The 13925-nt window shown below is 44.3% G+C and overlaps 1 protein-coding gene across 1 annotated transcript in view; it reads right to left on the bottom strand.

The window, feature by feature from the left end:
* Positions 1–13549, bottom strand: part of TBX15 (T-box transcription factor 15) — a 91586-nt gene extending 78037 nt beyond the window's left edge. The window contains exon 1 of the mRNA XM_051780283.1: positions 13021–13549. Coding sequence (XP_051636243.1) covers positions 13021–13222 — 202 coding nt within the window. The 5' untranslated portion in view covers positions 13223–13549. The remainder of the gene's footprint in view (positions 1–13020) is intronic.
* Positions 13550–13925: the final 376 nt, after the last annotated feature.

Genomic DNA, 13925 nt, shown 5'->3' with positions numbered 1-13925 from the left:
GTCAAAATTTAATTGAAGAAAACGGGAATGTTAGATCTCCAATTTGGCAAATTCCTTGTGCAAGATACTCAATCACTGACTTATTCCTGTGCTTTCCTTCCTAAATAAGGTTGCATTTTGAGCCAATCATTTGAATTGGGAATCCTGTTATTTTTAATTGCCCTACAAACACTGCAAACTAAGCCTTCAGCTTCAGATTCCTCTGCCTTTGCAAAAAAGAAATTACTGCTTTCTATTCCCTTGTTTATTGTTAAAATATACAAGAAGAAAGGAGTTTTTTCCCCAACATCTTAGGCAGAGGATGAGGAAACATAGCTCAGGAATTTCTTTTTTTTTTTTTTACAAAATATTCCTTTATAAATGGCAATTTCACCTGTAATTGATTGTGCACTGAAACAAAACAAGACCTCTGTTCTACCTCACATAACTCTACTTTCATTATTTCTTCATTTAGGGTTTCCACTGTGCTGAAATTTGAGTTCCTACTCAAATATCATCGACCATGCTTTTGAATTTATTATTAAATTATGTCAAACTCAGACCACAAGTAAAATAATGACAAACCCTGGTTGAAGTCCCTTTTTCCCCTATGGTGGAGGTACGGGGGAAGAGTTATGAGCATTTGACCTGCTGTGCTCAAAGAAGCAAAGTCTGGCATATGCAATGAAAATCACATCTTAGTATGTACATGGGGAAAAAATCAGCCAGCCACAGCGTAAACAGTTGGTGTGAGTGTTGTCTTATAAAAGGATGGTGAGTAACCAGCAACACCTTCAAAATATTATTCTTTGTGCAACTGTAATGTCCTGAAGCCCTGGATGTCAATTGATGCTCTGCTGTACTGTTAAATGTAAGCAGGGGAGATCATCAGGCTGCCACAAAGAGTCAACAGCCTAAGTACGTGCAACGGCCCAAGTGCCAACAATGAATCACCTCTTGCTTTAGAAATAGAGCTGAACAAGCATCCTGACATACAGGAGAAAAGTCATGACTCAGACAAGTGAAAAATACTACGACTGTGAACTTGGAATAAAATAAAAAAAGAAGCAGAAATAGAAAAAAAAAAGATTGAAAAAACCCACACAATTTTCAGGAAAGAAATACAAAATAAGTGCTCTACGCTTCATTCGATGACCATAATAATAAGCTTTTTCTTCCCATTTATCTGCACGGCAAACATCACTGTATAAATGCTACAGCAAATAGCAACTATCTGAGATGTAATTACTTATATTTTAATTCAAGACTATCAAGCATTTTCATGAATACTCAGTAGATGTTTGAATATTCATAAATGAAATGATTGAGGGTGAGCTCACAAATAAATATTCTCATTCCACTACAAATAATTGTAACAAGAAACTATTGCTACTATTTGTGACTTTTGATTTAAGTTATGGGGTCCTAGCCAGACAGACGTTTTTAAAAAAATCTGCCTCCCTCTTCCCTCCACCCATGCCCCCAGGAAAAACACACAAAAAAAAATAATAAGTAGAAATTCTGAGGAGAGGGAGAAGATTGAATTGTCTGTAGTACTTGATTATCATAAATTGAGTTTAATTATGTCCTTAACAATAAGAAATGTGCTACACATTATTTAATTAGTATTTAGAAATTGCCTATAGGTATACCTATAAGAATAAATAACTACACTCATTGCAATAATGACTAACATAGTCTCTCAGGAATGTAAAAAACTTCTGTATACCGAAAATTTAAATATTAATACTATAAAGCACTGAAACATATGATGTTTATATGCAATGGAAATCAATAATGTACATCCAATGGAACTGCATAATAAAATAGATAACTCCACATGTAACATCTATAGACTATAAAAAGGCTGCAGGCCTGAATAAAGTGGTAAAAGTTGCAAATAGGATTTTAAATAATATTCTAAAAATTCCTGTGGAGTTTTCTGTAAGAGAAAATATTTCCTCTAGAAGAGTTTTATAATTTTTCCTGAAATTCCTGATTTTTTTGCATTAAACCATGGAGAACAAGGACCATGGGAAAAACCCTGCTCTTTTTCATGAAAACTTCTGCTTATTTGAGAGGTTTACTGTTTCCCCCTCTTACATATCTAAGCTACACCAAATTATTACATTTACTCATATAATGTACTAAGTTGCCTTCAGAAACCATTTTGAAGAGTATATTTCATTTATAGGAACCATGTTATTCATTATTCTGGGGGCAGGGGGAGCAGGGGGCAAATGAACCAGGAAGGTACCCAGATGCAGGGAGAAAGTCTGAAAACAGTTTCTAATTTCTTCTCATGCCGAGAGCAGCTGGTGGGTAGGAAATGAAGGCCTGAACTACTCCCTTTCCTGCCTCATTCTCCTCTGCCTTCCCAATTGTGATTCCCCTTTCTGCCTGGTTTTCTACTCCTTTACCCCTATTAACTCATGTCTTCCTGATTTTGCCTGATTTCACTTAATTCCCAGGAGGATAATGTGCACATGTAACTCTGCAAACACAGCATTAACCCAGTGCATTCCCCGGTGCGTTATGTCCCCTGTCCTGTTCGAGTGAGCCCCTCAGAGCAAAATGGGGCACCCAGTCCTCATCTGGGCTGAGCTACAGCCCTCTTATTCTTGATGTACTATTTTACTATGCTTTCTCAGCCCAAGGACGAGTCAGCACCTACAGAAGCCCATAGACATTCCAGTCCAGCAGGTGTCTGAGAGCACAACCGGGGCAGGGTATCTGACATTGCAAAAGAACAGAGCCAAAAAATTCCCCAGACATTTTCCATGCTCCTTTGGGTTTGAACTGCTTGTCTGTTAAGGGCTGTAACCATACTGGATTACTTGCTTATGTGCCCCGTATGTACTTAGTCCAGCCTCTTTCCCCTTTTTCCAAATCAGTTATTCCCAAATTACTCCAGATAAATGAAGCTCAGCATCTTAATGTAACTTAAGCAATCAGTCTTGAAACACTCTTAATAAACAGCCAATTCACAATCGAATCTTTCATGCCAAGAAGCAGAATGAGGGGGTTTATCTTCCTGAAGTTGCATTATATGCCTATATTTTCACAAAAACTATTAATTATTTTCCATTTCTGTTACAGCACACTGCTAGGCACTTCCACAGCTGCCCTCCCTTTCCCTAGCTCAGGCACAATTTCCTGAGTTATGGAGTAAACAGAATTACTATGTACAGGATAATCCAAGCAGTCTCTAACGGGGCAGTGTAGGCTCTCTGCCACTCTGTCAGAGTTGCAGGGACCTGCATAACAGAACTGTGATGTTACAGTCTTATGTGGCTAACACTCCCCAGCATTGAAGCGAATAATGCGCCTGGCTTGCCACTAGGCAGATGGAGAGTTTGCTGGGGTTGTTTGATGGTAAATGAAGACTTTTTTTTTATTTGATCCAAGGAGCTTGGCACAGGAAACCCTCAAATCCTACAATAATAAATCTTCTATTTATCTTTTAAATTCCAGAGCAAAATAAAAAACCATTAGGCACCCACAGTCATGGGCTGTATTCTATATTTTCCTAGCTTCCTACCACCTTCTGGTGTAAAAAAGATTAAGCTTTCTTAAGAAAAAAACCTACTTTTCAGTTTAAAAATAACAGCCTTGTTGCCTTGTATGGAGCACTGTTTTATTTTATTACACAATGAAAGGGCAGGAGCACTTAGAAATTGTGAAGACGGGCATAATTCAGAAACTTGTATCTGATCCAACCTGATAGTTTTCACACCATCAGGCATTTGCAGCAAATCTGAAGAGCAAACATGATCCATCTATAGCATAAAAGTGATCTCCCAGGCATTAACCTCACCATCATGATTATTTAACTCCTACAGACTGGTACAAAAAAGAAATCCCCATATATAAGCCAAAATTATTCCAGTCCTGACAGTTGTGCTGAGAGGAAGGCTACCTTCTGGTCGTGGCTGCCTGTTTAGGGTATCTCAGAGCAGAAATCAAGTGAGAGGCCAAGATCTCCATGGCGATTACAAGTTCTTAACACCACTGAAAATAAGGTCACAAAAGCTGCACCCTTGAAAATCAGCACCATAAAATGCAGATACTTGGCATCTCACAGAATCAGGCCCTCCTTTAGCAGCTGCCTCCTAAGTGTGCTTCCAACAGCCTTCATGCTACTGGTTTATGCAATGTCATAGGACACTTCCAAAGTCTTTATTAAATAAAAGAACCGACTCAGGGGCAATACACAATTTCACAAGAGGATATGTCAACTAAAAATTTAAGATTGCCAATCCCAATTCTTGCATGGTATTATATTACAAGTTAAGGCAGTAGCAGAGTCTAGCAGCACCTCAAGGATGAGGTTTGCTTTCAAAAAAGCCAGTGAAAGCATTTCCATTAAGGTCTGAGAGAGTACAAGGGAACGCTCATCAGGTCTTCTACTATTTTTTCACCCTGACCAGAAAGACTGCTTAAAGCATAACAAAAATAAATTTGCAACATTTTTCTGTGCAAAGTGCATCCATGTTTAAAGATGAAAGAGGGATGACAGAGCAGCACTGGGATAATTTCTTCATCAAATGAAGTGATGCTTGTAAAAGCGGTCAAATGTGAAGACAATAAGAGCTAGGAACATTTAATAACTGATCTTTTAATAGGATCCTGAGAGAAGGATTGAGGACAATCCAGTGCAGTGATTAGGTGAAAAAAAAAAGTCTATCTGTCAATTTTTCCATCTATTTCCAAGGTCCCTTCTTCCTTGCAGACTCAGATTTACAAAACTGATCTACAGGCATTTCAGGGATAAATCAAGAACCTATTTTTGAAGACTCCCTAACCTTCTCATCATATGCACCATGAATTTCTAAATGGTTATAACATGTTCTCATTAGAATTATTTTATGTGCATAGGCATCCTCACAGATGATGGCATCTGCTGGTATCTTCTTTAAGGATTTTGCTATTACTAGTGCAGTTTCTTAGGAAGTATACAATGCATAGTTCTTCGCTCTTATTAAAAGCAAAGACACTGTGGTGTCTTCAATTTTCCCCTTAGTTTTGGGGTAGGTTTCTGATCAGGGAGTTCTCCATTTCCTGAAGCTCCTAAAAGAAGAGGCTTGGGTTTGTTAATTCATTGGTCATGGGAAAAATGTCAATGCTAGCCAAGAGTGCATCCAGTCCCTGAGTGAAGTCAAAGAACTGTAAGTCATTCATAACTATTCTGTGTGCTCTGGCCCACTGATTTTCAAACAATTTTTGCTGTGGCTGTATTCATATAAATGTGCTGATTATTAATATGATTTGTGTCAGTTTTTAACCAGTTGGTTAAGTACCCTTTAGAAACTCTAAATTGGTTCTTTTAAAGGTGGTTGGCAATAATTTCTTCCTAAGTTCTTTTCCAAGAGCTACACATGTAGACGTAGTTGAGAATGTCCATTTAACGATACTGGAAGATTTCCTTCCAAGAAAGCAAAAGTCTTGAGAAGAATGAAGAGGTGCAGAGACAGTGAAGTGAAACCATCCACTATGACAAGGGCTGAGTTCTACCGTGCAAGAGTTTAGCTGAATATTTTATATATAAATGCATATATATATAGTGAATCAACAATGAAAACCCAGCTTTGGAGAAAAGAAAACTTCATGAAATCCTACAGAACTTGGCAAACAACTTTGATTTTTAGAAGAAGAAAAATTGCAAAGCAGTTTTGAATGGCCAAATGCTTTATTTGAGTCCTATATATAAATAAAAATGCCTTATTTTTTTTAACTGCAAATTTTAAAATAACTCAAAAACTTTAGGTAGTTTGATGATACAAAAATAATATTCAAAGGCTGGCCAAATCCTAAGTTTTTCTGATTCTCAGTGAAGTAAAAAAAAAAAGCTTTTATTAAACTCAATCTAAATGAATCCTCAAAATCTTCACTTCTTTTCTACTGCATCTCAAAATGAAAAATCATCAGAAATCCTCTATTGCTGCAAATTGGTATGTTCTGGTCTAAGATATTTGCTAGGTGAATCCTTCCCTCCAACTTCTGTAAGGTTGCATTTGCAAATATGCAACAAACATCAGACAACCCACTGTCACAGGGGACTGACTTAGACAGTCCTTTCACCATCTTTCAAAACACAGTCAGATCAATAGCTCAATTGAGCAAAGGGTATATGGAAATATTATTGTAAATATTATTGTAACAAGTGCTTTTGTCACTTCTTGGATTGATTTACTGATTCATTGTTTTCTGACCTTGCAGAATATGCAATTAAAAGATGCCCCTGGCACGAATATTGTTGCTTGAATTTGAGCTGGTACTATGTTTCCTTTCAGAGTTTTAAAAATTCTTAATCTGCTTTCAAAGATATTTCAATTTAATTTTACCATAGCACTATGTTATCTTCCCCTAGAACTTCTCACCAGAGCATGCAACAGTTTTTAACACAAGAAATGCAACAGGACTGTATTTTTGAGACAGCAGATGTTTCACAGGCATTAAGGTTGCAATAATAATCTATTTTAAACAGTACTGGATATAAGCAACAAAAAGCTACACCTTTTTTTCCTCTGGAAACAAAAATGTCTCAGCATTGCTGGATGGTACTCTCCCTGTGGAAACACTGGTTCAAATAAAAAGCCATAAAAGCCAAATCTTTCAATGTCCTGCTATGCAGAGCTATTCTGGCCGAGATTAGGAACTGGAGCACTGGGAAGATCCCAGTTGCCTGCCTTTTCCTATACACCCAGGTGCTCACAGCTGCTCTTCCCAATGGAGCCACACAGCTCCCAGGCTGACAAATACTGCCCATCTGCATGTATACCCACCCTCCTTTTGCTGTCAGAATTTAAACATAACTTCCCATCCCATTATTGCAAAATAATTGCACTGTCAGAGAGCTAAGATTTCGCATAAAATCCTGTAATTACATCAGAAGGCACTAAAAGGCTCAGCCTCTCCCAGAAACTCTGTTGTTCTCTGAAACATTGTTAGTTTTAGAAAAGTTAAGCTTTTTTCATTGAACTTGATTTTACATCATCAGTGTAAAGTACAGATCTCAATACGGGATGATTTAAATCACAATTGAATGGATTTTACTTGCAAAAGGAACTGATACAAATGCCATATGATCCTGTCTCAATATATCCAGGAATTTTCTGAATACTCTCAGACTGATTTTAGTGCGCTATTTAAACTAGTGTAAGCTTATTAATCTAGATGAGAAGGCAGGAAAAAAGAAAGGTTAAAAAAAAAAAGTTTTAATCTTTGGAGACCTAAGATTCATACAAGAATCCAAATGATTACAATAGGAACAGAATCTGTTCACACAGTGATCTGTGTGAAAAGAAGTGACTCAACTGGTGCCGACTGTGTTGTAAAATAATGCAAATGCTCTTTCCTGGATGTAGCACTCTTGGAAGACATCTTACAACTTTCCATCTGAAAAAAATATCAGTTTTCCTTGAAGACAGATACAGATAAAGCAGAACACTTCTGCCTGAGGAGAGGATAGCTAGACTGATATTTGATATAGGCACTCAGTCCCATATGGGAGGAGGGAGAAGTGATTGATGGTTTGTAAGGAATTACTTGACTTTTGCTTGTAACAGAAGCTTTTTGGATTCTCCTGAAGTTCTTGTCAAAGGTAAGAAACATCGTTTGAAATAGCAGTTTTCCCCTTCCCAACAGATGGAATAAACCTGGGTAAAAGATGCTGCAGATTTGAAATACGTATGAAAGAGAGGGGAAAGTTTTTTGCCACGCTGTGCTTTTTTCTAATGCTCTGCTGCGCTGTAAGGCTTGTCTCTATTTTTCTGTTACCTGCCCTCTTAATACAGTGTGAGCAATTCACCTCTCTGCAGGAAGAGTTTCACAAACCCAGCAGCAGGAGTTCACCAAGTCAGTAAGACGCATGTTATCGCAGGGACAAATCCTTCTCGCTCTCAGTCTCCCCTGGCTCCAAGGTCAGAGTTGTATGAACTTGACTAAGACAACCCTTTCCCGAGCCCCTACAGGCTCTTCTGGCTCTCATCTGGACAGCTCCATCTGCCTCCTGCGATTGTCTACTCTGAGAAGGGCTAGAGCATTAGCTCTGCGGCTGGAGCATGGGGGGAGCAGAGGCATTAGGAGGGTCAGATTTTTGCATTTCCTTCCATCATGTACACAAGGGACCAATGAATCTGAGCTCCGTATCCTCTCTTAAAGAGGAAAACTGATGATTCAACAGGTGAAATGAATTCATACAATCCCAGTCATACACAAATTTCTTAGAAAGACTTCGCATCCATAACTCCCAGTCCCAAGCCAGAGCTGACACTCTCTCTTACACCTCGTTGTTACAGAGTATTGCTCATTGGCGAGCCTTGAGGACCATGCAAAGGGTGATGTAAAGCAGTGCGCCCTACCTCAGGGAAGAGACAAGAAAACGTTCTCTGCCAGCACTTGAAATCCTAGTCCCATCCACCGAGCACTCAAACAAAAGCTGAAGCGAAAAATCAAGTTAGGTCGCTCCCTATTCGCGGCTGTAACAGCCACTGCTCAAAGAACGGGACTTCATCAATATGAGCATTCAGAAGCAGGGGTATTGAACAAAAAAATAAAGACAGGTCACATATGATCAATCGCATTTCTCCTGCTGTTAAAATCTGTTTGCCTCTCCGGAAGGTGGACGGACTGCGTGACTTCCGCACTCCCGCCGGTGGAGGGGGTTTGCCCGGGGGCGAGGAGGAGCAGGAGCCCTGCGGCGGAGCGGGATTGGGATGGACACCCGAGCAACCTGCCGGGAGAGGCAGGAGAACGTGCCTCAGTAAAAGAGATGGAGGCTTTACTCTTGACAACCACAGAAGGCTTTGTCAAGCTCTCGGATCTTAATCTTATGGATAAGCAGCTGTAATAAACACGTTGTAGGTCTTAAAATGTGTGCCTTATTGTTTTCTCTCGTTGCAAAACCTCGCAGTAGTTCCCTAATGTAGATTCAGATAAACATAGGGAACGAAAAATTAAACTCCCAACAATGCCTTGTTTTCTTTTGGTTTAGTTTGTTTTTTGGGTGTTTGTTAGTTTGTTTTCAGGTGGTTTGGGATTTTTTTAAGCGATATGGCCACTTTTAATTTACGCAATCAAAAATGCCGATAGGATGTGTGATACAAGGACTGCACTGCCAAAATTCGTTTACAAACTTGACTCGCGTGTTTCTTTGCGAGGAAAAGGGCCATCCCGAAGCCGAAAAATTCCATCTTTTTAGTCGCACCGTTTTGTTCTGCCTCTGAAGCGCCTGCTCTCCTCTCACAGTGAAGCGACCCCGACCCCCTAGGGGAGCAGCCGTGCTTCTGTTGGGGGAAACGCGCCCACAGGGAAAGGAGCGCGCTCGGCTCTGCCTCGCTCTGTCCCTGGGCCCTTAGCGCGGCGGAGGGAAGGGCCGACGAATGCCACCGCCGTAAACGACGGCAAACAATATAGACATCAAGGGAGGCAACGCCCGGGCCCCCCGTGACCTTTCCGCTGCTCAGGTTAAGTCTATAAATACCCAGAAGACACCCGAGCCCATTGTTTTGCTGCCCTCTGAAACCAAACCTGCCAAGGGGACGGAGGGGTGCCCCTCCACTCTCAGGCTCCTCTCGCCTCTCCGCGGCGAGAACCGAGGACCGGTGGAGGATGCCGGAAGCCCGGCCCAGCCCGATAGCGGGGTAGCAGCTGGGAAGTCTTCAGCGAGCCCCGGGGCGAGCCCTGCCTCCCGCCGGCCCGGCCGCGGCCCCACGCCCGGCGCGCCCCAGGTGGACGGGGTTGAGGGAGAGACGGTGAGAGCTGCTTGTAATCCCGAATTCCTTTTCGCAACGTCGTGATTAGAACCCTCACGTAATTAAAATCCAGATTTATCCCCCTTTTAAGTGAGTCGTAAAAAACCGCATTAACTCTGGCGACAAGATTCATGGCTGAGACATAAATAACTTGGATATTCAGGAGATATTTTTTATAAACTTGGGGGATTTATCCGCTTGCTTTTCACACCCAACCCGCCACCTCCCAGCCTGCCATCTCGCTTCTGCCGGGAAGATGCGGCCCCGGAGCGCTGGGAGGTCTCTCGGGGCGACTCAGTATCGCCAATACCATCATCGAAGTGTTTGGGCACGGCTGTAAAATGGCACATAAGGGGTCGAGGATTCCGCTAAAACGGGGAGATGAGGAGCGCTGGGTCCCACGCACCCCCAGGGCTGCAGTTTGTACACGTCCAGCACAAAGCCGCACCGAAGGCGGCGAAGCCCCAACGCCGAGAGTGGAATGGGGCCACCCCACCGATACCCCTACCTCACTCCCACCCCTGGAGGATGGAGAGGAAAATCCACGCCAGCGCGTGGGAGAGAAAGAAATCCTGATACCCGCCTGCACGGAAAAGATCTGTAAAAAGGAGAGCGAAGCCTTACTCTGCCCTTGGCCATGTTTAGTTCCCCGCGGCGAATGATTTTCAGACCCTCCTGAGCTGAAATGGAGGAACTTTAAGGGAAAAGATCGATAAACGGGGCTAGCCCGATTTATGTTATCACACGCAAAATCAACACATAATTTCCCAGCTCGTACTGTACTACTTGCGGCCTCTCCGTGAGTACACCGTACCAAGAATCCCTCCAGCAGAAGGAACAGCCCATCGCTACTTGGGGCAGCGGCTTTGACTGTTGAACCTTTGGGACGCTATAAAAATTCCCCCTTCTAATTTTTTTTTTTTTTTGCTATATCGCTGGAGATTTGGCAAGTTTAAAATACTTTAGGTGCAAAGTTTGTTCTTAATTAGGTCTTGTAAAGATGGAATTTGGTGGTCATTATAGAGCCGCTAATCAATTTTCACCCAGGAGCAAAGGTACACCTCGGAGGAATTAGGTTTAATGAAGTGACTGTGCAAATTACAGTCGTGGACTTTATTTAAAGTCTATCAACCCCCTAAAAATGATTTCTCAAACTGTTCTTGATTTCCTTTGCTTTATGAAAAACATCACGTTTGCATTCTGAGGTTTCAGGCACTAGCAGTCATTCTGTCCCGCTCTCCAATCTGGCACAGAGGGAGTTTTCCAATTTTCCATTTCGAATTCGTGGAGAAACGGGCAAGTTAAACTTTTAGACTACTCAAAAATATATCCTATTGCTGCTAAAAAAATAAGGAAAACGGTTCTAAAAAGAGAGGACTGACGCACAGATATGCTCTGTTATTAGACATTGGATTTTTTGGTTTTGTTCGCGTATTTTTTCTTTTGAACAGGGAAGTCCCTGAAAACCTGAGCTATCCTTTTACTGGTTGATCGCTGCTGTCCCCTCTTCTTTACTCACGTCCCTTCGCTGGAAGAGACGTCCCTGGCAGCAGATTTTACCTACTTCTCCTTAGGATCCGCACCGGGAAGGGCTGCTGCTATTCAAAGCAAATCGAAGTGCGGTTCCTTGAGAGCGTAGCTGGGCGAGGTCTTCGGAGTTCCCGGTCTTTAGCTCCGTTCAAAAACACTTTAAATATTTTTTTTGCAGCAAATATTTTTGACACCTCTATCTTTCTTTATCTTTTTTCCCCCTCCTTTTTGTATGTTTGTTTGTTTGTTTTGGTTTTGGTTTTTTTTCTTATTCTGGGTCTTGAGCTGACGCTTACTGATAGCTCAGGGAACGTCATGTAAAATAAAGAAAAATAATTTTTAAAAGGTGTTTTCTTCTCCAAGTGCGGCGGAGCGGACTTGGCACAACTGGAGGAAATTTCTGCGCTTTTTCTCACAGTGTCACTCAAAGAAATCGCTTGACCTTTTTCCCCCATCCCAATATTAAAAGCGAAGTGAAATCCCCTAAAATTCGTTTTTTCCCCACACTACAATTATAAGCGCGGGATCGGTCTCTGCGTCCCTTTTTAAGGCGCTGGGGAGCGTGGCGTGGGGACGGCGCGAAGGGCGTGGGAGCAGTGGGGGGCACGGGGCATGGCGCGTTTTCACCCCCGGGGTAGTCCCGGGTCCGCGGCTGCTTTTGCAGCACCGTCGGTTTAGGCCGGAGAGAAAAGACCGGAGGGAAAAGAGGAGATCGGGGGTTTCGCCGGAGCCAAATAATAGCTCCGAGCTACTGAATCTCCTTTAAATAAAAATAAATGAACGAGAGTTTAAAATTAAAAGTAAAGACACTAGGAGGGAAGTGTTGTTCTCCCTCTTCCCTAACCCTGTGCTGCCGGCCGAGGGACAGCGGCCCCGGCGCTGCTCCATGCGCCCCGGTCCCCCGGACCGGACTCCTCGGAGTCCCTCTCATCCACTGAGGCCCTTTTCCCTGCCAGGAGCAGTAGGAGAGGGAGGAGAGGGTAGGACCCCCTCCGCCGTCTCCCCAGGCCTCCACTGTGGCTTGTGCGCTCCGTCCCGGGAGCGGAGCGAGGCCGCGCCGCCGAGCCCCAGCGGGCCCGATCCCGGGAGAAGGATCAGGCCCCCAGCCACTCGCTGCCGGGCCCGGCCCAGCCCGGAGAGGCTTCGGGTGGGAGCTCGCCGCAGGGGTGTGTAGTGGGTCCCCGTCGCTCTGAGGAGCCGGCGACCCTCGCCTCGGCGCAGGGCTGATCCTGGACTCCTCCTCCACCGAAACCTCCGGTTAGGGCGCACGGTCTCCACGAAACAGACTCGGGGGTTTGGCTGGTAACTCGGAAAGAGGAGATGGGTGCATGTCGCACCCCACTCCTTTGCCCCCGACCCACCCGGCAATTCCGCGATCGGAGGCCGGGAAACTCCGGAACAAGGAGTACCGCGTGTCCCGAGACACTCGTGAAGGACTATCGCGACCGACAGGCGTGGAGAGGGAGGAGAGGGGGAGAAAGAGAAAGCGGAGTCGGCACGCTGCCCCTCCCGGGATATCATGGAGCTGTGGGGGGAAAAGGGACGCAGCGAATAGGAGAAAAGTCCCCGTAAACTGAAAGGAAAAAATCCAAGAAATCTCCGCAAAAATCCTGCTTCCTTTTCCTCTACCCCCAGTCCCGGATGTTTTCCGGGACACGCTGCTGGGCACAGCTCTCCTGGCGGGCAGTGAGCGGCTAGTGGCGGGGAGGGAGCGGGGCGGGCGGGGGAGTCCCGAAGAGAAAGGAGTCGCACTAACCGGGGTTGAGGTCCAGGCACTGAGTCGGGTCTTCATTGTCCCCCAGCTGGCCATTGGGGCTGAGGCTTTCCATGGACAAATCCAGCCCCTTGTCCTCCCAGTCTCGCAGTTTCCTCTTTTTATTTGTCCCGATCAAGGCTTCTACCGAGAAAGCGTGCGCTCGGGAGCTGAGGGCCACCGCCGATCTTCGCCTCTCACTCATCTTATCCCCCAGCCCAGGCCCTTGGGCAGAGGAGCGACCAGTGGCTGGAAGCGCACAGCTCGGGGACCAGAGGCAGAGCCTCTTGCTTCTTTTCCCCCCCCACCCCTCCCCAGCTGCACCCCCAGAAGAACCAGCCCTCAGTCTCCTGAAAGCACTACATGAGGCTGCAGATACTCCGCAGGCAGAGCCGGGAGGGTGTGCTCAGCCCAGGTCCCAGCACTTGCTCAGAGGGGCTGCAGGCTGGATTTCTTTTTTTTTTTTCCTTCTCCCCTTTCCTTCTGTCTCTCTCTGATTGATCCAAACTTCTGGGATTTTTTTTTTCTCCAAGAGTTAGGCAGGCTGTGTGCGCCTGTCAAGGAAAAAAAAAAAAAAAAGAAAGGAAAAAAAAAAAAAAACCTGTCCCCGGCCAATAGGAGGGAGAGCTCGGAAGAGACCCAAAAGCTGCGACCCAATGGGGAGGGAAGGGAGACTCGGGCTTCAGGGAGAGGAATTTTGGCCATCTGAGTCCTGGAGCACCGGCCGGGAGAATTAACTGTTTGAAGAACGGGGAGCCAGTAGGAAGCCCATAGCTCTAAATGCAGAGAGGTAACAACTCCCGCACTTCTCTCCGCCGCACCCAGATTTCCCAGAGACTGCTGCTGCCTAATCCCCACGCAAAGTACCCGAAAGGGGCTTTACCACCCAGTGGTGCCGGATGAGGGGG

This window comes from Manacus candei, unplaced genomic scaffold (genome assembly GCF_025592945.1).
Source record: "Manacus candei isolate 608988 ecotype Guabito, Panama unplaced genomic scaffold, ASM2559294v1 h1tg000014l, whole genome shotgun sequence".
In the NCBI taxonomy this organism is placed as follows: Eukaryota; Metazoa; Chordata; class Aves; order Passeriformes; family Pipridae; genus Manacus; species Manacus candei.
The sequence above is the reverse complement of the archived record's forward strand: the minus strand, read 5'-3'. Positions and strand labels throughout refer to the sequence as shown.